The 22078-nt window shown below is 48.3% G+C and overlaps 1 protein-coding gene across 1 annotated transcript in view; it reads left to right on the top strand.

The window, feature by feature from the left end:
- pdzd2 (PDZ domain containing 2) overlaps window positions 1-22078 on the top strand; it is an 809599-nt gene that overhangs the window by 570255 nt on the left and 217266 nt on the right. The window contains 1 exon segment of the mRNA XM_072497206.1: window positions 5610-5721. Coding sequence (XP_072353307.1) covers window positions 5610-5721 — 112 coding nt within the window.

The following is a 22078-nucleotide window of genomic DNA, read 5'->3' as shown; positions in this document are numbered from 1 at the left end:
CTGTTATCTACCCACCTCCCCTGGTATCTTATCAGAAGTTAGATAGTCCAGCCACCTTTAAGCCATTTAAACCCCTTCCGTAACCAATTAATGGCTGCTGAAGTGCCTCTTCCCACCACTGTTGATGTTTTATGGGCTAAGAGAGGGGTCAGTCCTGTCTGGCATTCTGTGGCCTTTCAGAGAATCTTCCCCAGCAACCCCCAACCAAGCTGGTCCATACCCCATCCCATATATCCCTCCCCCACTGCCCTGTTGAAACTGGTTTTCCATGCTCCTCACTGGTGCCTGCCAGCCTGGCCCCGACAAAACCCCCTCAATAAGTTGCAAGTGCACTAAAGTTGTTAATTTTAATTCCAAACACAATGCTGTAGTGAATTTGTTTATCACCTCAAGTAATTAATCAAAGTGTTTTTTGTAAAAGGTTTACTAACTTGATTACTCAATTGAGCTGGTAGAAGGATGCTATCACCATGTGGGATCCTTCAGATGCTTTTGGCGCTAACTTCAATGGGTGCTTGCGCCTCAGAGGGCCCAGTTGGATTCTTCATTACTTCAGCTGCTGCTGGGGCTGTCTGGCCCTGCTGTCTTTCAGGCACAAAGTTTTCGAGACATATGATAAGGCACAATGTAAATAGAATCCAAATCAGCAGGAATTAGAAAAGCAGATTGTGACTGCCAAATTTACCGGAATTCTTTGAGGAAATAAAGAGGTTGGTGACTATTACAAATTAATGATTTTTGGAATAATCTTGGTTCGGAAAGAACCCTTGGGATTCAGGAAGGAGTTATAAACTGAATTACTAATTGGATACATAATGGGAAACAGAAGGCAAGTATCAATGGTAACAATTCTAATGTAGCAGCTATGACCTTAAGAATTTACAATGGAACAGGAGTAGGTTATGCAACCCCTTGAGCCCGTTTTGGATTTGTCTTTGGCCTTTGTTGTTGATAATTTATTTATTTATCTTAAGTAAATTTAGTGGTGAGTACATTTTAAAAATATGTACATGTAGATTTAATCACTTGAATGCAGAAAACATTATAAAGTATGATTCTTTTGTGTTTACACACGGATTTTCTTCTCATTGTAAATTCAACACTTCTATGTAAATAAAGTACAGGTCTCTTCGAAAAGTTTTATACTATTAACTAACCTCCCTTTCTCATTACTCACATGATAATGAAGTATCTCATTATTTTGAAGTGCTAAGACTGATCAAGGATGGTAACCATAGGAACATGCTGTTTTCAGTTGGAAATAATTGGCTATTAAATCTGTGATATGGTTTGCCCCTTTACATTTTTCAGCTGGTGGATAGTGGGCTGTGATGGATAGAAGGAAATGTTCTCTGTCCGTTAAAACGTTTTTTTTGGGCCGAAAAATTAAACACATATAAACATTTTGTAAGTATAAAAGAGAAAGTAAAAGTGGGAAATTTAAACTAAAATGAGGATATGTTGCAAATACACGGTGCGTGTGATAACTTAAGTTTAATATTCAGGTGCTGTCAAATTTCTCACCTCTAATGAATTTGGATTTGGATTTTGTTTATTGTCACGTGTACCGAGGTACAGTGAAAAGTATTTTTCTGCGAGCAGATCAACAGATCATTAAATACATGAAAAGAAAAGGAAATAAAAGAAAATACATAATAGGGACATAATAGGGCAACACAAAGTACACAATGTAACTACATAACACCAACATCGGGTGAAACATACAGGGGTGTAGTGTTAATGAGGTCAGTCCATAAGAGGGTTGGTTAGGAGTCTGGTAACAGCGGGGACGAAGCTGTTTTTGAATCTGTTCGTGCGTGTTCTCAGACTTTTGTATCTCCTGCCCGATGGAAGAAGTTGGAAGAGTGAGTAAGCTGGGTGGGAGGGGTCTTTGATTATGCTGCCCGCTTTCCCCAGGCATAGATGGAGTCAATGGATGGGAGGCAGGCTCTTGTAATGGACTGGGCTGTGTGCACGACTCTCTGAAGTTTCTTGCGGTCTTGGGCCGAGCAGTTGCCAGACCAGGCTGTGATGCAGCCAGATAGGATTCTTTCTATGGTGCATTGGTAAGAGTCAATGTGGACATGCCGCATTTCCTTAGTTTCCTGAGGAAGTATAGGCGCTGTTGTGCTTTCTTGGTGGTAGCGTCGATGTGGGTGGTCCAGGACAGATTTTTGGAGGTGGGTACCCCTCGGAATCTGAAACTGCTAACCATCTCCACCTCGGCCCCGTTGATGCTGACAGGGGTGTGTACAGTACTTTGCTTTCTGAAGTCAATGACCAGCTCTTTAGTTTTGTTGGTATTGAGAGATAGATTGTTGTCGCTACACCACTCCACTAGGTTCTCTATCTCCCTCCTGTATTCTGACTCTACGTTATTCGAGTTCTGGCCCACTTTGGTCATATCGTCAGCAAACTTGTAAATGGAGTAGGAACCAAATTATGCCATGCAGTCGTGTGTGCAGGGAGTATAGGAGGGGGCTAGGTACGCAGCCTTGCGGGGCCCCGGTATTGAGGACTATTGTGGAGGTGTTGTTGTTTATTCTTACAGATTGTGGTCTGTTGGTCAGAAAGTCGAGGATCCAGTAGCAGAGTGAGGAGCCAAGTCCTAGGTTTTGGAGCTTTGATATGAGCTTGGCTGGGATTATGATGTTGAAGGTGGAGCTGTAGTCAATAAATAGGAGTCTGATGTAGGAGTCCTTGTTGTCGAGATGCTCTCGGGATGAGTGTAGGGCCAGGGAGATGGCATCTGCTGTGGACCAGTTGCGGCGGAATGCGAATTGCAGTGGGTCAAGGCATTCTGGGAGTATGGAGGTGATGCGCTTCATGACCAACCTCTCGAAGCACTTCATTCCGACTGAAGTCAGGGCCACCGGACGGTAGTCATTGAAGCACGTTGCCTGGTTTTTCTTTGGCACTGGTATGATGGTGGTCTTCTTGAAGCAAATGGGGACCTTGGAGTAGGGACAGGTTAAAGATGTCCACGAACACATCTGCCAGCTGGTCCGCGCAGGCTCTTAGTGCACGACCAGGGATCCCGTCCGGACCCGTCTCCTTCCAAGGGTTCACTTTCAGGAAAGCCGATCTGACTTCGGAAACTGTGACAGTGGGTATGGGTGTGTTATGGGCTGCTGGGGCACTTGACAGCGGATAGTTGGTTTTCTGCTCCAACTGAGCATAGAATGCAGTGAGTTCATCAGGGAGGGGTGTGCTGCTGTTGGAGATACTGCTCGGCTTCGTTTTGTACCCCGTTATGTTGTTTAGTCCTTGCCACAACCGCCGAGAGTCTGTAACGCTAGTCTGTGACTCTAGCTTGGTCTGATATTCTCTCTTGGCATCTCGGATGGCTTTGCGGAGGTCGTACCTGGATTTCTTGTATAGGTCAGGGTCGCTTGACTTGAACGCCTCAGACCTGTCCTTCAGTAGGAAGTCATTTTACTCAATGACAATTGCAGAACATTTTCTTATTCCATAAATACAGTTTGTACCTCATGGGCGGAATTCTCCGACGCCCCGTTGGGTCGGAGAATTGGTGCGGAGCCGCGCGGATCGCGGCCCGACGCCGGGACGCAATTCTCCACAGAGCAGAGAATTGGCGTCAGCATGGTCGACGTGGCGCTGATCGGGGTATGTGCCAACTCTTCGGGCCGGCATGGGCCGGCGTGCCGATTCTCCGGCCTGGATGGGCCGAGCAGCCGTCACAAAGAATCCGAGTCCTGCCGGCGCTGTTCTAACATCCTCTGAGTCGGTGGGACCTCAATCTTGAAGGGTCCGGGGGCGGCCTGTGGGGAGCAGGAGGGGTCCGACCCCGGGGGGGCCTCCATAGTCGCCTGGCCTGCAATCGGGGCCCACCAATCGGCGGGCCGGCCTCTCTGGCTGGGGGCTTCCTTTCCTCCGCGCCGGCTCCTGTAGCCCTGCGCCATTTGGCGTCGGGGCCGGCGTGGGGAAGAAGGCCACTGCGCATGCGCTAGTTGGCTCCGGCCCAACTGTGCATGCGCAGACCCTGCGGTGCAGGGTTCACGTTGGGATCGGCAGCTTGGGCCGCTCCAGCACCATGCTAGCCCCCTGTGGGCTGGAGAATGTGGTCCCGGAACGGGCGCCAACGCCGGAGTAAAACACTCCCATTTTTACGCCGGCATCGACACTTAGCCGCCCGATGGGAGAATCCCGCCCCATGTTTTCAGTAAAGAGATTATTAAAATTTACATACTGTTTAGTCTGATAAAATATAATTGTTCCTCAAATCTCATTCCCAGTATCTAACGTAATTTCCTGTTGAATTTTTTTAGTGAACCATCATAATCACATATAGGAGAATTACTATGAGTATAATAATTACTTTGAGTAAAGTAAACAGGTCAAAGTAAAGAAAATATATAAACTTGATAATATGTCAGAAAATAGATTCTGTACTGTGGTTTGGCTTTCATGCTGTAATGTAAACACTGCATTAGTAAGTCATTATAGAACACCATGACCATTGTGGTTTCTCACATGCCCCATAACAGTCCTATTTCAGCCAATTTACCAATAAAAATATTCTTCATTCTTACAAAATACATGTCTCATCATTTAAATTTGCCATCAAAAACACGTTACGGTTGATGGACGGTTCCCTTCGGGATGCTTTTGGGTTTATCTGTGTAATATCTTGACTCATGACGTCATAATTAGAATGATTCATCCGGAACGAACAAAGAAGACACTTAGTCCAATCTTTAAATGCTGGATTTCAATAGAGGTCCAATTTTAACAGTTAATTTTCCTCAAAGGTTTTTATTTTATTTTAGATGGCGCAAGGGAGGGAAGTTGAGAAATATGATTTATGTTCAGGATCAGCAGCCATTAGGTGCCAACTTTCGCACTTCTAGGGAGGCAGTGGCGTAGTTGTATTGTCGCTGGACCAGTAAACCAGAGACCCAGAATTCTCTGGGGATCCAGGTTCAAATCCCACCACTGCCAATATGAAATTTGAATTCAATAAAAATCTGGAATTAAAAGTCTAATGGTGACCATGAAACCATTGTCGATTGTCGTAAAAACCCATTTGGTTCACGAATGTCCTTTAGGGAAGGAAATCTGCCGTCCTTACCTGGTCTGGTCTGCATGTGACTCAAGACCCACAGCAATGTGGTTGACTCTTAACTGACCCCTCAAGGGCAATTAAGATCCATGAACAAATAAAATATAGGTTATGGGTTAAAGACCGATTCTAGGCACTTGAGTCCAATAAGCAAGACTAACGTCACAATGAAGGACAGAGGAGGTGCTACAGTGTTGGTAGATGTTGATTTTCAGATGAGACCTTAAACTGAGACACCATCCTCCCTCTCATTTTCAAACAGCAAGTGAGTTCTCTCTGGTATTCTGACCAATATTTATCCCTCCAGCAACATCACAAAAGCAGATTATTTGGTCCTTTATGGGAGTATGATGTGCACAGATTGAGCTGCCCTACTTTCTACACTACAACAGTGGCTACACTCAAACAGCACTTTGTCTGTGAAGTGCTTCGGGATTTCCTGAGCTTGTGAAGGCTACTGCATAAAACCAATTGTTTATTTCTTTTACTCTCAGTTATTTGTGTATTGTTTGGTCTTGTGTTGCAGGTTTCAGAAACTGAGAAAGGCGATGACCGTGAGCGTGTGAATGCATCTCAGCCCAGTTGCCGAAGTCCAACACCGGGCAGTAGTGTCATGAAATTCAGGAGCAGATCTCAAGGTAGGCGGTATAATCAATGCTGTTGTCCATATCCTGTTAACCATGTTTTTCGTTTAGTATATGTATTCCTTGGTGGTTTTCCAAGGAGAAGAGAAATGGAACCAAGGGCGGGATGCTCCGATCCCGCGGCAGAGTGTCCACACCGTCGTAAATGCCGTCGCGTTTTACGGCACCGTGAACAGGCCGCTGCCTGGACTAAAGTGGCCAGCACGGCGCTGGAAAAGTTTGCGCCGCTCCAGCTGCCGATCCCGGCGCGAACTGTGCGCCACGGGATCCGCGCATGTGCAGTGGTGCCGGCGCCAATGCGTGCATGCGCAGTGGCCTCCTTCAATACGCCGGCCCCGACACAACGTGGCACAGGGCTACAGGGGCCGGCACGTATTAAAGGAGGCCCCCACCCAGAGAGGCCAGCCCGCCGATTGGTGGGCCCTGATCGTGGGCCAGGCCACATCGTAGGCCGCCCCCCCCCCCCCCCCAGGGTCGGACACCCCCCCCCCCCCCCCCCCCCCCCCCCCCCCCCCCCAACACTTCCACGCCGGCTGAGAGCAGGTTAGAACGGCGCCGGTGGGACTCTTTTTTTTTTTTTTTCACGTCCGCTCAGCCTACCCGTGCCGGAGAATCGACAGGCCGGCCGCATAGAGTGGCCCGCGACCATTGCCGTGCCAACCACACATGCGGAGAATCGCGTACCGGCATCGGGGCGGCGTAGCCCGGTCACGGGGATTCTCCGGCCCGGCTCAGGGCTGGGAGAATCCCGCCCCATATTTCAAACAAAATATCAGCGAAGCATAGAAGTGCGCAAATCAAATCAAGAGCTAGACTGGTTTCTCTAGAGATTAAAACATTCATTTGAACCAACATTCCGAGAATTTCTTCTGAGGTAGTGAATTATGTTCTTGCCCTTACTTCCTGGGTGCTGCATCATCTGGACAGAGAGCTGAGTGGAAATTCTGGTGTAGAGTTTTGCATGCCTCCTACAGACAAAGAACAAAGAAATGTACAGCACAGGAACAGGCCCTTCGGCCCTCCAAGCCCGTGCCGGCCATGCTGCCCGACTAAACTACAATCTTCTACACTTCCTGGGTCCGTATCCCTCTATTCCCATCCTATTCATGTATTTGTCAAGATGCCCCTTAAATGTCACTATCGTCCCTGCTTCCACCACCTCCTCCGGTAGCGAGTTCCAGGCACCCACTACCCTCTGCGTAAAACTTGCCTCGTACATCTACTCTAAACCTTGCCCCTCTCACCTTAAACCTATGCCCCCTAGTAATTGACCCCTTCGTTCCAGTGAGAACAAACCGAGTTTATTCAACCGCTCCTCATAGCTAATGCCCTCCATACCAGGCAACATTCTGGTAAATCTCTTCTGCACCCTCTCTAAAGCCTCCACATCCTTCTGGTAGTGTGGCGACCAGAATTGAACACTATACTCCAAGTGTGGCCTAACTAAGGTTCTATACAGCTGCAACATGACTTGCCAATTCTTATACTCAATGCCCCGGCCAATGAAGGCAAGCATGCCGTATGCCTTCTTGACTACCTTCTCCACCTGTGTTGCCCTTTTCAGTGACCTGTGGACCTGTACACCTAGATCTCTCTGACTTTCAATACTCTTGAGGGTTCTACCATTCACTGTATATTCCCTACCTGCATTAGACCTTCCAAAATGCATTACCTCACATTTGTCTGGATTAAACTCCATCTGCCATCTCTCCGCCCAAGTCTCCAAACAATCTAAATCCTGCTGTATCCTCTGGCAGTCCTCATCGCTATCCGCAATTCCACCAACCTTTGTGTCGTCTGCAAACTTACGAATCAGACCAGTTACATTTTCCTCCAAATCATTTATATATACTACAAACAGCAAAGGTCCCAGCACTGATCCCTGCGGAACACCACTGGTCACAGCCCTCCAATTAGAAAAGCATCCTTCCATTGCTACTCTCTGCCTTCGATGACCTAGCCAGTTCTGTATCCACCTTGCCAGCTCACCCCTGATCCTGTGTGACTTCACCTTTTGTACTAGTCTACCATGAGGGACCTTGTCAAAGGCCTTACTGAAGTCCATATAGACAACATCCACTGCCCTACTTGCATCAATCATCTTTGTGACCTCCTCGAAAAACTCTATCAAGTTAGTGAGACACGACCTCCCCTTCACAAAACCATGCTGCCTCTCACTAATACGTCCATTTGTTTCCAAATGGGAGTAGATCCTGTCTCGAAGAATTCTCTCCAGTAATTTGCCTACCACTGAAGTAAGACTCACCGGCCTGTAGTTCCTTGGATTATCCTTGCTACCCTTCTTAAACAGAAGAACAACATTGGCTATTCTCCAGTCCTCCGGGACATCACCTGAAGACAGTGAGGATCCAAAGATTTCTGTCAAGGCCTCAACAATTTCCTCTCCAGCCTCCATCAGTATTCTGAGGTAGATCCCATCAGGCCCTGGGGACTTATCTACCTTAATATTTTTTAAGACGCCCAACACCTCGTCTTTTTGGATCTCAATGTGACCCAAGCTATCTACACGCCCTTCTCCAGACTCAACATCTACCAATTCCTTCTCTTTGGTGAATACTGATGCAAAGTATTCATTTAGTACCTCGCCCATTTCCTCTGGCTCCACACATAGATTCCCTTGCCTATCCTTCAGTGGGCCAACCTTTTCCCTGGCTACCCTCTTGCTTTTTATGTACGTGTAAAAGGCCTTGGGATTTTCCTTAACCCTATTTGCCAATGACTTTTCGTGACCCCTTCTAGACTTCCTGACTCCTTGCTTAAGTTCCTTCCTACTTTCCTTATATTCCACACAGGCTTCGTCTGTTCCCTGCCTTTTAGCCCTGACAAATGCCTCCTTTTTCTTTTTGACGAGGCCTACAATATCTCTCGTTATCCAAGGTTCCGGAAAATTGCCGTATTTATCCTTCTTCCTCACAGGAACATGCCGGTCCTGAATTCCTTTCAACTGACACTTGAAAGCCTCCCACATGTCAGATGTTGATTTACCCTCAAACATCCGCCCCCAATCTAGGTTCTTCAGTTCCCGCCTAATATTGTTATAATTAGCCTTCCCCCAATTTAGCACATTCATCCTAGGACCATTCTTATCCTTGTCCACCAGCACTTTAAAACTTACTGAATCGTGGCCACTGTTACCGAAATGCTCCCCTACTGAAACTTCTACCACCTGGCCGGGCTCATTCCCCAATACCAGGTCCAGTACCGCCCCTTCCCTAGTTGGACTGTCTACATATTGTTTTAAGAAGCCCTCCTGGATGCTCCTTACAAACTCTGCCCCGTCTAAGCCCCTGGCACTAAGTGAGTCCCAGTCAATATTGGGGAAGTTAAAGTCTCCCATCACCACAACCCTGTTGTTTTTACTCCTTTCCAAAATCTGTCTACATATCTGCTCCTCTATCTCCCGCTGGCTGTTGGGAGGCCTGTAGTAAACCCCCAACATTGTGACTGCACCCTTCTTATTCCTGATCTCGACCCATATAGCCTCACTGCCCTCTGAGGTGTCATAGAATCATAGAATCATAGAAGTTTACAGCATGGAAACAGGCCCTTCGGCCCAACCAGTCCATGCCGCCCAGTTTTTACCATTAAGCTAGTCCCAGTTGCCCGCACTTGGCCCATAACCCTCTATACCCATCTTACCCATGTAACTATCTAAATGCTTTTTAAAAGACACAATTGTACCCGCCTCTACTACTACCTCTGGCAGCCCATTCCAGACACTCACTACCCTCTGAGTGAAGAAATTGCCCCTCTGGGCCCTTCTGAAACTCTCCCCTCTTACCTTAAACCCTCTATAAGAGGTCTCCTACGCTCCAGAAAAAAGTCCCAGTCTATCCAGCCTCTCCTTATAACTCAAACCATCAAGTCCCGGCAACATCCTAGTAAATCTTGTCTGCACTCTTTCTAGTTTAATAATATCCTTTCTATAATAGGGTGACCAGAACTGCACACAGTATTCCAAGTGTGGCCGTACCAATGTCTTGTACAACTTCAACAAGACGTCCCAACTCCTGTATTCAATTTTCTTTTTTTTTTCTTTTATTCTCCTAGATCTTTTTGTTCTATAACTGACTGGTTCCTGGCCTGATTCGATCTGCCAAAATGCATCACCTCACATTTATCTAAATTAAACTCCATCTGCCATTCGTCGGCCCACTGGCCTAATTGATCAAGATCCCGTTGCAATCCTAGATAATCTTCTTCACTATCCACTGTGCCACCAATCTTGGTGTCATCTGCAAACTTACTAACCATGCCTCCTAAATTCTCATCCAAATCATTAATATAAATCACAAATAACAGTGGACCCAGCACCGATCCCTGAGGCACACCACTGGTCACAGGCCTCCAGTTTGAAAAACAACCCTCTACAACCACCCTCTGTCTTCTGTCGTCCAGCCAATTTTGAATCCAATTGGCAACCTCACCCTGGATCCCGTGAGCTTTAACCTTCTGCAACAACCTACCATGCGGTACCTTGTCAGAGGCTTTGCTAAAGTCCATGTAGACAACGTCTACTGCACTGCCCTCATCTACCTTCTTGGTCACCCCCTCAAAAAACTCAATCAAATTTGTGAGACATGATTTTCCACGCACAAAGCCATGCTGACTGCCCCGAATCAGTCCTTGTCTCTCTAAATGCTTGTAGATCCTGTCTCTCAGAATACCTTCTAGCAACTTACCTACTACAGACGTTAGGCTCACCGGTCTGTAGTTCCCAGGCTTTTCCCTGCTGCCCTTCTTAAACAAGGGCACAACATTCGCCACTCTCCAATCTTCAGGCACCTCACCTGTGGCTGCCGATGATTCAAATATCTCTGTTAGGGGACCCGCAATTTCCTCCCTAGCCTCCCACAACATCCTGGGATACATTTCATCAGGTCCCGTGGATTTATCTACCTTGATGCGCTTTAAGACTTCTAGCACCTCCTCCTCTGTAATATGCACACTTCTCAAGACATCACTATTTATTTCCCTTAGTTTCCTAACATCCATGCCTTTCTCCACCGTGAATACCGATGAGAAATATTCATTCAGGATCTCACCCAACTCTTGTGGCTCTGCACATAGATGTCCTTGTTGATCCTTAAGAGGCCCTACTCTGTCCCTAGTTACTCTTTTTCCCTTTATGTATCTGTAGAAGCTCTTTGGATTCTCCTTTGCATTATTTGCCAAAGCAATTTCATGTCCCCTTTTTGCCCTCCTGATTTCCCTCTTAACTCTATTTCGACAATCTCTATACTCGTCAAGGGATCCACTTGATCCCAGTTGTTTATGTACGTCATATGTCTCCTTTTTCTTTTTGACCAGAGTCTCAATATCTCGAGTCATCCAGGTTCCCTACTTCTACCAGCCTTGCCCTTCACTCTAAAGGGAATGTGCTTACCCTGCACCCTGGTTAACACATTTTTAAAAGCCTCCCATTTACCAGCCGTCCCTTTGCCTGCCAACAGTCTCCCCCAATCTACCTCTGAAAGTTCCTGTCTGATACCATCAAAATTTGCCTTGCCCCAATTAAGAATTTTAACTCTTGGGCCAGACCTATCATTCTCCATAGCTATCTTAAAACTAATGGAGTTATGGTCACTTGTCCCAAAGTGATCCCTCACTTACACTTCTGTCACTTGCCCTTCCTTATTTCCCAAGACGAGGTCAAGTTTTGCCCCCTCTCTAGTCGGTCCATCCACATACTGAATGAGAAATTCCTCCTGAATACACTCAACAAATTTCCCTCCATCCAAGCCCCTAATGCTATGGCTGTCCCAGTCAATGTTGGGAAAGTTAAAGTCCCCTACTATTACCACCCTATTTTTCTTGCAGCTATCTGTAATCTCCTTACATATTTGCTCCTCAATTTCCCGCTGACTATTTGGAGGCCTGTAGTACAGTCCTATCAAGGTGATCTCTCCCTTCTTATTTTTCAGTTCCACCCGTATAGACTCAGTGGGCGAACCCTCGGATATATCCCCTCTAAGTACTGTCGTAATGTTCTCCCTAATCAAAAACGCCACTCCCCCTCCTCTCTTACCTCCTGTTCTATCCTTTCTATAGCATCTGTACCCCGGAACATTGAGCTGCCAGTCCTGCCCCTCCCTTAGCCATGTTTCAGTCATAGCTATAATATCCCAGTCCCATGTGCCCATCCATGCCCTGAGTTCATCCGCTTTGCCCGTCAGGCCCCTTGCATTGAAATAAATGCAGTTTAATGTAGACTTTCCTTGCTCTCTGCCCTGCTTTCTCTGGTCATGCTTTACACACTCTCCCTTCCTGCCTTTTGTTTCCGTCCCCACTGACTTCCTACATCGGTTCCCATCCCCCTGCCACATTAGTTTAAACCCTCCCCAACTGCACTAGCAAACACACCCCCGAGAACATTGGTTCCGGTCCCACCCAGATGCAGACCGTCCGATTTGTACAGGTCCCACCTCCCCCAGAACCGGTCCCAATGTCCCAGGAATTTGAAACCCTCCCTCTTGCACCATCTCTCAAGCCACGTATTCATCCTAGCTATCCTGTCATTCCTACTCTGACTATCACGTGGCACTGGTAGCAATCCTGAGATTACTACCTTTGAGGTCCTACTTTTTAGTTTAACTCCTAACTCCCTAAATTCAGCTTGTAGGACCTCATCCCGTTTTTTACCTATATCGTTGGTGCCTATATGCACCACGACAGCTGGCTGTTCACCCTCCCCCTCCAGCATGCCCTGCAGCCGCTCCGAGACATCCTTGACCCTTACACCAGGGAGGCAACATACCAACCTGGATTCTCGTTTGCGTCCGCAGAAACACCTGTCTATTCCCCTTACAATTGAATCCCCTATCACTATAGCTCTGCCACTCTTTTTCCCGCCCTTCTGTGCAGCAGAGCCAGCCACAGTGCCATGAACCTGGCTGCTGCCACCTTCCCCTGGTGAGCCATCTCCCCCAACAGTTTCCAAAACGGTAAATCTGTTTTGGAGGGAGATGACCACAGGGGATCCCTGCACTGCCTTCCTCCTCTTCCTCTGTCTGTTGGTCACCCATTCCCTATCTGCCTCAGTAATTTTAATCTGCGGTGTGACCAACTCACTGAATGTGCTATCCACAACTTCCTCAGCATCGCGGATGCTCCAAAGTGAATCCATCCGCAGCTCCAGAGCCGTCAAGCGGTCTAACAGGAGCTGCAGTTGGACACACGTCTTGCAGATGAAGGAGTCAGGGACACCAGAAGGGTCCCTGACTTGCCACATCTCACAAGAGGAGCATGACACGGGTCTGAGCTCTCCTGCCATGACTTAAGACCTGAAGTTAAATTTGAACTACACTACACAGCTAAGAGAAAGTCAAAGAGAGAGAAATCACTTACCAGTCACAAGCCAATCACTTACCTGTGATGTAATTGCTCCAGAGACTCCTTCTCAGGTCTGCTTCTCTGCACCTCCTTAAGATGAGCACCAAATTCCCTTAACTAGTTAATTAATTTACTTAATTAATTGGATTTTTTTTTTTTTGGAAACTCACCCCCAAACACCAAAAAACACAGCCCTCACTCACTTCTTACCCGAACTCAGCCTTACCCAAACTCAGATACACTCTGTTTGCCTCCAGCACTCTGTTTCTAAATGCACTTCAGCCACACCCTTTGTATCCTTCCTGATTTACAGTCCGCCAATAGGCCTGCTCCCGAAACTGATCTCCCGAAACTAACAGCTGACCTGCAAGGTAAGGAACTTTTTAAACAGTACTTACCTCACCCAGGCCGCGACCTTTTAAACTGTCCGCTCTGCCTCGCAGCTCCCGCGCTTTTTCAATCTCCCGCGCTGTTTCCAAAGTCCCGGCTCTCTCTCTCTCTCCCGCTCCCAGCTGACCTGCAAGGTAAGGAGGTTGTTAAGCAGTACTTACCTCACCCAGGCCGCGATCTTTTAAACTGTCCCCTCTGCCTCGCAGCTCCCGCGCTTTTTCAATCTCCCGCGCTTTTTCAATCTCCCGCGCTGTTTCCAAAGTCCCGGCTCTCTCTCTCCCGCTCCCAGCTGACCTGCAAGGTAAGGAGGTTGTTAAGCAGTACTTACCTCATCCAGGCCGCGATCTTTTAAACTGTCCGCTCTGCCTCGCAGCTCCCGCGCTTTTTCAATCTCCCGCGCTGTTTCCAAAGTCCCGGCTCTCTCTCTCTCCCGCTCCCAGCTGACCTGCAAGGTAAGGAGGTTGTTAAGCAGTCACTCCCGTAGTACAGCTGTGATATTCTCCCTAACCAGTAGCGCAACTCCGCCACCTGTAGCCACCTAAAATGGCTGATTCCCTAGTAATTTGGCCAAAACCCGATATAAAATGGCTAACCGAAAAGGCTGATGGGAAAAGCAACCAACAGGACACAAACGGACAGCTGCAGACAGAATAGCGTATTCGGCTCTGGGGAAGTCAGCCCAGATCGATACCTACGACTATTAGCAGCACATCAACACAGACATCTGCAGTTTAATCGGCTATCCCCAGGAACAATTGCAACATATTAGCAATTGAATGCCGGGCCAGACCTCTCGGCGCCTGGAGTGGCCGAAACAAAGACAGGTGAACAACCACCCCCCGATCGAGGAATCGCCCCATTATTGGAGCTTATCGAACCCAGTGATTGGGAACAAGTCCAATCACTTGGGACTCAGGGTCAAGGGCCTCCCCGAGAGGCGGGAAGCCCCTGGGCCCTATAAATTGAGGGGCCAAGTTCAGATCTCTCTCTCTCTCCCTTCTTCTCCTGCTCGCAACCTTCGCAAGAACATCGACCAGAAACTGTCAGTTTGACTCCAGCGATCGCTACCCGATAGAGACTCCTAGCCATCGACCTGTATCAGCCTTTTGAATCCCGCAGGCCAGACCCAATTCGATACACCATTCGTTTCCCTGACCTGGTGGGCCATCCCCAAAAGTTAAGTATTGGCCAGTAGTGGTAGGTTTTGATATAGATAGTAGGATTATTGTGTAAGTATCTATTGTTGTACATAATAAATGACCGTTGATTTCAATCTTACTAAGCGGTGTGCTGACTTATTAATCATAACTCGAGCTTGAACCACGTGGCGGTATCAGAAAGATACCTGGCGACTCGTGAGCAAAGGTGACATAATCAGAGCTAATAAAACTAAGGCTAAAAAGAGCAATATAATTGGCGACTCTGGTGGGACCCGACATAGAAGTGGAAAACCACTCCGGGAGAACCCCAGCATTTTGAATTAGAATCCAATTGGAAACAAAACAAAAAAAAAACCACAAGTGTTCAAGCGGTTCTGGTTAATAATTCACAATTCGGAAGTGTGTGTATGCGTAACTAACAGGGTTATAAGGTAAAACTGTCGGAAGTCAGTATTTTCAGAAATTAGCGCAAGCCGTACCCGCATCTATGACACCACCTTAGCCCCCTGTTCCAAATTTGAATGTAGCAAGCAGATAAGAGAGATGGCCATGCAGGCAATGCAACGCCTCATGAACCCCGAAGAATTTGCGGTCGCACCGATCAGCATCATTAAAGTGGGACAGTGTCCCATTTGGGAAGTGGAAATTCGGAAATTTCTACAGGGCAAAGAATGGCCCGTGTGGAGCGGTTTCTGTAATAATGACGACTCAGGTCCCGGGAGTATAGGGCATACTTGGTGGGAGAACATGAGTGAAATTCATAAGAAAAGCTTAGCGAAAGCGCGCAAGCCGATGGCAATCGTGTCCTGTATGGCACAATTGTGAGGCACAGAGGAGGTCGTCAGGACGCTCCAAAAAGAAATAGAAGGCATACATCGTATGAGTAAAATCGATGTATGCGAGATGGAAAAAGAGAACCTGGAATTGAAAAGGCAGTTAGGATCCAAGGACGAAGAGGTGGCTGATGCCAAACGGGGTCACCAGTCTTGTCTGGCGCATTTAAGCAGTTTTCAATCCCAGTATGAGAAGGCTTATCAGGACACGCAGCGTGCAGTCCTGGTTAAGAAAGAGACAGAGAAGCAGGTGGAGACGCTACAGAAGCAATGTAGTGATCTCAAGGCAGCCTTGAGAGTGCTCCACGCTGCAACCACGGAACAAGGGCAGAGTACCTTAGACCACGCGAAGTACCGAAAGCAAATTGCAGACCTGCATTCAATGCTTTCTGTCCAAAAGGGATTCCAAGAAACCTTTGGGGAAAGTTTAGAACAAGAAGACGGCCCTGATTGGGAAGAATTGCAAGAGACAGCGCAGAGATATGTTCAGGGAACATGTGCGCAGGGAAAGCCCCAAAGGAGGAAAGCACCCCCACCCCCACACAGCAGGTAATACAGGCTCCCATGAACCCTGTAACAACCCACCGCACCGCCACAGCAGACGAGGCGGAAGTCTTGTATTCCACCCCCCCTCACAGTGACCCAATTACGGGACGCGTGTGCTAAAATCACACCGTTCCTCCCCGCTTCAGACCCACACCATTTCTTTGCCACCGTCAAACACCAGGCGACCTTGTACGGCCTGGATGAGAAAGAGCAGGTAAAGCTCACGGTCCTCAGCTTAGGCCCATCGGTCGCAGCAGCCCTTCCTGACCCACAGAATGTAGGAGGAGGCACCCTTGCAGAAATGCATATCGCGATCCTGGATGCGATCCGGTATAACCGGGGCGACCCCGTAGATGGCCTAAATAAGTGCAGACAGAAAAAGTCTGAACACCCCACAGCGTTCTCAGGACGCTTGTGGATTCACTTTGAAGCCGTGCCCATTTGTCCGCAGACAATATGGCCAAATGCACCCGCACCCTTATCTCCCATGCCACAGAAGCGGGACAGAATGCCTGTAGTAATTATTGTGGTGTTGGGTGCTCTGGTGCACAGATGAGCCAACACAGTTGTATGTGGTACAACTCTATTTTATTATAACTCTTATAATACAGTTCGTTCTGGATACTCTGCACGTGCTGTCTCCCTGAGTGTGTTTGGTAACAGATGTGTCCTGGTCCGCCTCTGCAGCTAATACTGACCACCGGGGGTCGTGTCTGTGCTTTTATATCTTTCTGTCATTGGTTGTGGTGTTGTGTGTTCTGATTTGTCTGTTGGTGTGTCTATCATGATGTGTGTGTTTGAATATCATGACATCCCCCCTTTTTACAAAGATATGTGCCTACGTGGTTATAAATATAATTGTGTCGTGAGTGCATCGAAGAGTGTGTGTGTGTGTTATGTACAGCGTGTGTATATGACGTAACTATTTACATGGGGCGATGTCGGGTGCGTCACACTAACAAGGTTGTACCATAACAAAACTTGGATGCGAGAGAAAAAAAAAAAAAAACTTGAACATTGGTCTGGTCAGACGATATCTGGAACAATAAACAACAACAGGTTATAATACAGAAGTGTTTGACTTTTTGAACGTATGAACAGCGTTATAAGTCCAGTCTAATGGGTGACCGCCTCAAGAATGGGCTGGTCCTCAAGCCGGTTCAGCTGTGGAGATTTGGGGTCACACTGGTTCACCTTGGACTGTTGGAGGTGATGCTGTTGCCGAAGTCTCTACTTTACCATTTGTTGTACTTCGTGCAGTGCTTGGTTTTTTCATTCGTGCAAATATAACATTCAACACCTTTGTTAGTGGTGCCTTGGCTGTGGTTTGGTTCTGGTGGCGATGGAAGGGGCATGATCCGTGGCATCTCCACGAAGTCATCCTTGGGAACCAGTGGCGGATCCGGCGTGTGCGTACGGTTCAGTTGTGAGCGTGGAAGGCGGCGCAAAGCTCGCTGATTGCGCCTACGCACCAATCCATCCGCCCTGCATGCCAGGAACAAGGTGGAGTCTTTTTCTTTTTATGTTTGTGGTGGACGGCATCTTGTAGCCGATGGGTCGTTGCCATCGAAGTAGCACCATCACTAATATCATGCAAGACGATGACTGTGCCAGATGTGGAAGTTGGCCGAGACCGTGTACGCTGGTTCCGGCCACCTGCTGTGCCGGAAGGGCGACTCCGCAGAGAAACGTCGAAGCATGTCGCCTTGGAGAGAGAATTGTTGCTCGCATCAACGTCTGGCGATGGCGCGAATTGGTGTGTCCATCTTGGACCGCCGGTGCTGGTTGCCACTGCCGACCCAGTGGGACTGCCACGCGATCCATTCCCTGTCGCCGTGGCATCCGCCGTCACCCTGAGCGTGCCATCACCGAGGCCGCGACACCGCCCGTCCGGAGCTCCAACAGGTTCACTGGAGGCAGCCGAGATTCCCTGAAGCTGCACTTCTGGAGTCGGAACATGCAGGAATGCACCAACCAGTGGAGAGGGTCGAGCCATCGAGGGTGGAAGCGGTGCGCTGCCACCGCAGTCGTCAGTGGTCCCACCGTGATCGTCGAGTGCCTCGGTACGCACTAGGCGAGGTCTGTCACCTTGCACCTTTTGCATGGGAAGTGGGATGCTGTCGTCACTCGTCTCACATCCCGTGGATAGATCCTCATTAGCAGCTTGCTGTTCACTAGGGTTGGGTAAATTGTCAGAGTTTTCATCTGGTGGTGCACACCATGTCGGTGGACTGTCATTGTCTTGCCGTTGTCCTTCATTTGGGCTTTTCTTCTTTGGAATTTTAAATCTTCCCCCAGACATTGCAGAACCTTGTTTATTACCCCCAAATTCTCCCATAGGTATGGTCTCGAATATAGGATCCAATGTTTCTATCGACATTGTACTATTTTCCAAAGAACATTCCGTTTCACTTTTCTTCTCAGGTGCCTCATATGTATCTTTGTCTAATGTACATGCCTTCATGGTCTCTGGGACTGATTTTGCTGGGACTGGCATGGTCACAGTCTCTCTTTTACTGTTCTCAATTGCCCACATTATACTCCCCATACATAATTGCTTAATCACTGGGGTTAGTGTGGTACAATGGATAATCGGGTCGACCTTATCTGCATCTTCACCATTAGTGGAAAGCATACTTAGTTCACTTGAAACTGCTGTGGGTTTTAAATTCGTTATCTGGCTACTCGATGTCGGTGTCCTCAGGATTCTTGCTCCAATGTTCTGCTCAATAATCAGTGGAGCGTGTATAGGTTCAATGCAATTAATGTTCCCCTCAAGGTTTGAAGAGTCATTACTGACTAACTGCTGGTCTCCGAAGTTGGGATTTTGCGGTGTTGTGTTGAAGGGAGACATTTGTCCCTGCTGTAGATATGATTCAGGTTGTGTTATTTCCATTACCTGAGGATCAATGTCTTGTCCATTTTTTCGATCCGTACTAAAACACTGGCAATTCTCAGTCTGCTCCTTGCAAGTTAAACATTCAATTAATTTCGTTAGCAAATCCTCAGCATCCTTCTGTGGCCGTGCAGCATTATTAATCTCTGTTCGGCTATAATGATCCTGAAGGTCAGCGCATAAACCTTTTTTCTTCGGGCTTGGACGAGGCGATTCCTTTGGCGTGTCTTCAGTTGGGCTTGAACAGTCTTCAGCGCTGTGCCCTTCATTGTAGCATGAGAGACCGTCATGTTCATGCTGCTGTGTAGTGGAGCATGGTAGGCTGTTATAGCCTTCTTGCTGTTCACGTGAGCATGGCAGACTTGCATCGTCTGCCGCTGGTTGGTCAGGAGAGGTTGCTAGACCCTCATGGTCTTGTTCCTGCAAGGACTGCGCTCTGGAGTCTTGCGTTCCTTCCATCGTGGAGTCCGTCCACGAGCTCTCTGTGGAGGCTTGTGACACTGGAGTCACTTCTTGTTCGTGCAAGGACTGCGCTCTGGAGTCTTGCGTTGCTTCTATCGTGGAGGCTGTCCACGAGCTCTCTGTGGAGGCTTGTGACACTGGAGTCACTTCTTGTTCGTGCAAGGACTGCGCTCTGGAGTCTTGCGTTGCTTCTATCGTGGAGGCTGTCCACGAGCTCTCTGTGGAGGCTTGTGACACTGGAGTCACTTCTTGTTCGTGCAAGGACTGCGTTCTGGAGTCTTGCGTTGCCTCTATCGTGGAGGCTGTCCACGAGCTCTCTGTGGAGGCTTGTGACACTGGAGTCACTTCTTGTCCGTGCAAGGACTGCGCTCTGGAGTCTTGCATTTCTGCAATTGTGGAGTCTGTCCACGAGCTTGCTGTGGAAGCTTGTGACACTGGAGTCACTTCTGGTTCATGCGAGGACTGCACTCTGGAGTCTTGCATGTCTTCTTTCATAGAGTCGGGAACGTTGAGCGGGACGTGGACCACGCTCTGTGTGGCAGCAGGGCACTCTCCGTGTGCTTGCACCGCTCCCTGTCTGTTAATGTCAGGCTGCAGCATCATCCGGTACTGATAAGTTGGAACGTCATATCTGCTGGATTGAAGATCCTCAAATCCGAAAAATGAATCCGCATCTGCGTCGGATTCAATGTGGGGGCCGCCAATGTGCAACACGAAAGGTTCGTCCGAGTCATAGTCATATAGGACCACGGAGCTATCATTGGGCTCGTGAGGTCCGGAAACACTGTAAAGATCGTCATTGAAGTATTCAAGGTCGGAATCATCGGCTTGTGCGTAGGTAACTGCTTGTCGGAGGGTTCTTCGGAGGTCAAATTCATCTCCTGGGTCAATTTGCGGCACTGTGCTGTCATTCCAGGTGAGGGAAGGTTGTTTTACAGCTTTAACAGATTTTTGTTTTTTTGATTTGGGACGTTTCCCTTTTAAATTGGATTTGGGACATTTCCCTTTTAAATTGGTGCAGTCTGGGGCCTCTGACATCCTGACGCTCGGTATGTAGCACGTAGGAAGCGACTGCGCATGCTCAGATCGCTGTTCCTTTACCGATGGCCGTTTTCTTGACTGCGCATGCGCAGCATCTCGCGCATGCGCAAACGAAACTTCCAGTTCTGCGCACTGCTCGCGCAACTGTGCTAGCGTTATACCTTTAGCAAGATGGCCGCCGACCTCGACCCAGCCTTCTCTCAGGCCCGGGATTTTGGCTTCTGGGAATTCGGGCTCCGGGATCCCAGCCACGAGGTGAGTACTGCAGCTTTTCTTACCTTTATTTGCCGATTGGATTGCGTTTTCTTCACAGTACTTGGAGAATTTGTCCAGGACTGCCTGGTAATCGTACCTTTGCTGCCTCCTGAAGAACCTGAACCTTGTGAATATTTCTCTTGCCCTTGCACCGGAGATGGTGAGGAGAAATTCAATTTTTTCCCTATCATCCAGGTCTTGGAGTTCAGCTGCCACCAGGAACAATTGGAACCATTGCCGGAATCGCCTCCAGTTTTCGCGGAGATTGCCGTAGCACTGGAGCGGCTGCGGAACCGGGAGCTCTATCATTTTGCCTGGGCACTGCTGGTTGTCTGTGTACACTGAGGTATGCCGGCAGGTATCGATCCACTCCTGTACCATGTGGTGTTGGGTGCTCTGGTGCACAGATGAGCCAACACAGTTGTATGTGGTACAACTCTATTTTATTATAACTCTTATAATACAGTTCGTTCTGGATACTCTGCACGTGCTGTCTCCCTGAGTGTGTTTGGTAACAGATGTGTCCTGGTCCGCCTCTGCAGCTAATACTGACCACCGGGGGTCGTGTCTGTGCTTTTATATCTTTCTGTCATTGGTTGTGGTGTTGTGTGTTCTGATTTGTCTGTTGGTGTGTCTATCATGATGTGTGTGTTTGAATATCATGACAATTATGACCCCTCGGAGGAGGCTCATAATGAGAAGTGGGTGGTCAAAAGATTGTCCCGCGTTTGGGAACAGTCGGCTCACAATAAACCCGCCGCTAGAACCCTCGAGGAAAAACAGGCCGCCGCAGACGTGCAGGCAGTAAGAACCACTCTTCACAACCCCGCCTGGGTAAACGAGGGAAAGAGCAGCCCCCCAGCAAAACCGCAAGAATGCTACAATTGCGGACAATTGGGACATTTTGCCAAAGAATGCAAGGCCCCTAAAAAGACACAGAGAGCCCAACAGACAGGCACTCTCAATAAGAAAAAGGCAGAGCCCATACATAGCGTTAGCGCCCAGTCGCATCAGACAGACTTGACCGGAACGGACTGACGGTGTACATGCTCCCCCAGTTGGGTATGCGATACCCTTTGGGATAGGTCAGGACGACCCGTAGTCGCAGCGAAAGTTAGGGGGCAGCCGATCGAGCTTCTCTGGGACACAGGAGGGTCCCGCACCACCTTAAATTCCTCCACCCTTGGTAAGGACATGTGGCCCACTACAGCCACTATCACCCTCAGCAGCTTCACAGGCCACTCATAGCAGGGACACATCACAGCCCCTGTATCCATTCAAATCGGAACCGTTAACACAAAACACCCCGTAGGTTTAGTCGACCTGCCCCCAACAGCAGAGCACATTTTGGGGATCGACTTCATGAATTCTCACCACCTCTCTTTCGATCCAGTCAACCAGTGTGTCTGGAAGAT

This window comes from Scyliorhinus torazame, chromosome 3 (assembly GCF_047496885.1).
Source record: "Scyliorhinus torazame isolate Kashiwa2021f chromosome 3, sScyTor2.1, whole genome shotgun sequence".
Taxonomy (NCBI): Eukaryota; Metazoa; Chordata; class Chondrichthyes; order Carcharhiniformes; family Scyliorhinidae; genus Scyliorhinus; species Scyliorhinus torazame.
Note: the sequence above shows the minus strand (reverse complement) of the source record. Positions and strands in the feature narration are given on the sequence as shown.